At 36.2% G+C, this 1,132-nt stretch overlaps 1 protein-coding gene across 1 annotated transcript in view; it reads left to right on the top strand.

The window, feature by feature from the left end:
- Nucleotides 1-584: 584 nt before the first annotated feature.
- LOC119336802 (cell wall protein DAN4-like) overlaps nucleotides 585-1,132 on the top strand; it is a 7,228-nt gene continuing 6,680 nt past the window's right edge. Inside the window, exon 1 of the mRNA XM_037608877.1 lies at nucleotides 585-692. Coding sequence (XP_037464774.1) covers nucleotides 585-692 — 108 coding nt within the window. The remainder of the gene's footprint in view (nucleotides 693-1,132) is intronic.

The following is a 1,132-nucleotide window of genomic DNA, read 5'->3' on the forward strand; positions in this document are numbered from 1 at the left end:
ACAAGGGACAAGATGGATCGCCACTTGTACTTCTTCATGCATGCAGTATAGGTACACTTACTGCAAAGGAAACAATCATCCATGACTGACCATCAATAACAAACCAAATTTCAACAATCATGACTTGTGCACAATCCCCGACCAAGTCGGCACGCAGATGGATCGCCAGTTGTACACATCATGCATGTTGTTTATAATTTTGTATGTAATTATATAATTTACCCTTACTTTATTAGTTGTCTATTTCCTAATCTCCACCTAACGCTAATTCTGATGTAGTACAAGAAAGGAAGACCGACGCGGCGACGACCACGACCATTGACCAACCGCATCCATCCATCCATCCATCAGTCCATTCATCTGTCAATCAATAACTAATGCATGCATTTAATGTGCATAACTATCCAACAAAACAAAAGAGACTGACAGGTCGAACACGTCAACAACCCATTATGCTCCTATATATACATTGCCATCGATGCAGTCTTCCTCAACCCAACCGTAGCAAAGCAAACACCACATCCACCTCACTCAGCTCACCTCACCTCATTTCGAAAAAGAAAAAAGAAGATCTGAATCACATCATGTTGCAAGGAAGGTTTCCTGGTCAGAAGAAGGCGAGGTCACCGGCGGGTCCATCCACAACCCCAAGAACACCAACGCCGGCGGCTACTTCAACACCGTCAACAACAGTCCCTCCGCTGGTTGCCTCAACAACAGTCCGGCGCTCCCTATATTTTTTTTCATTTTTGGTTTTTATTTTTCCTTTTTTATTTTCTGTTTCTCTTTTATTCAATGTTAAAATAACTCAAGATTACAACAAGTTCTTACATTTTGAAAAAAACCTGATTTAAAAAAAATCGTTATTTAAAGAAGAATGAACATTTTTTATTTTCTGAACAACGTTTTATCTGCATTTTATAATAATGGTTACATTTTTTTTGTATTTGATGAACAAATTTTGAATTCAATGAATAAAATTTGTATCCAAGAATTATCTTTTGAAAAAATGATGAACAAATTTGTAATTCAAAGAACAAAATTTTAATTCAATGGAAACAAAAAGAAAAGACAAACAAAAAAATAAAAAGTCAAAAAGATAAACCGGTAGAGAAAACATAAAAAAATCCGA

This window comes from Triticum dicoccoides, chromosome 7B, assembly GCF_002162155.2.
Source record: "Triticum dicoccoides isolate Atlit2015 ecotype Zavitan chromosome 7B, WEW_v2.0, whole genome shotgun sequence".
NCBI lineage: Eukaryota > Viridiplantae > Streptophyta > Magnoliopsida > Poales > Poaceae > Triticum > Triticum dicoccoides.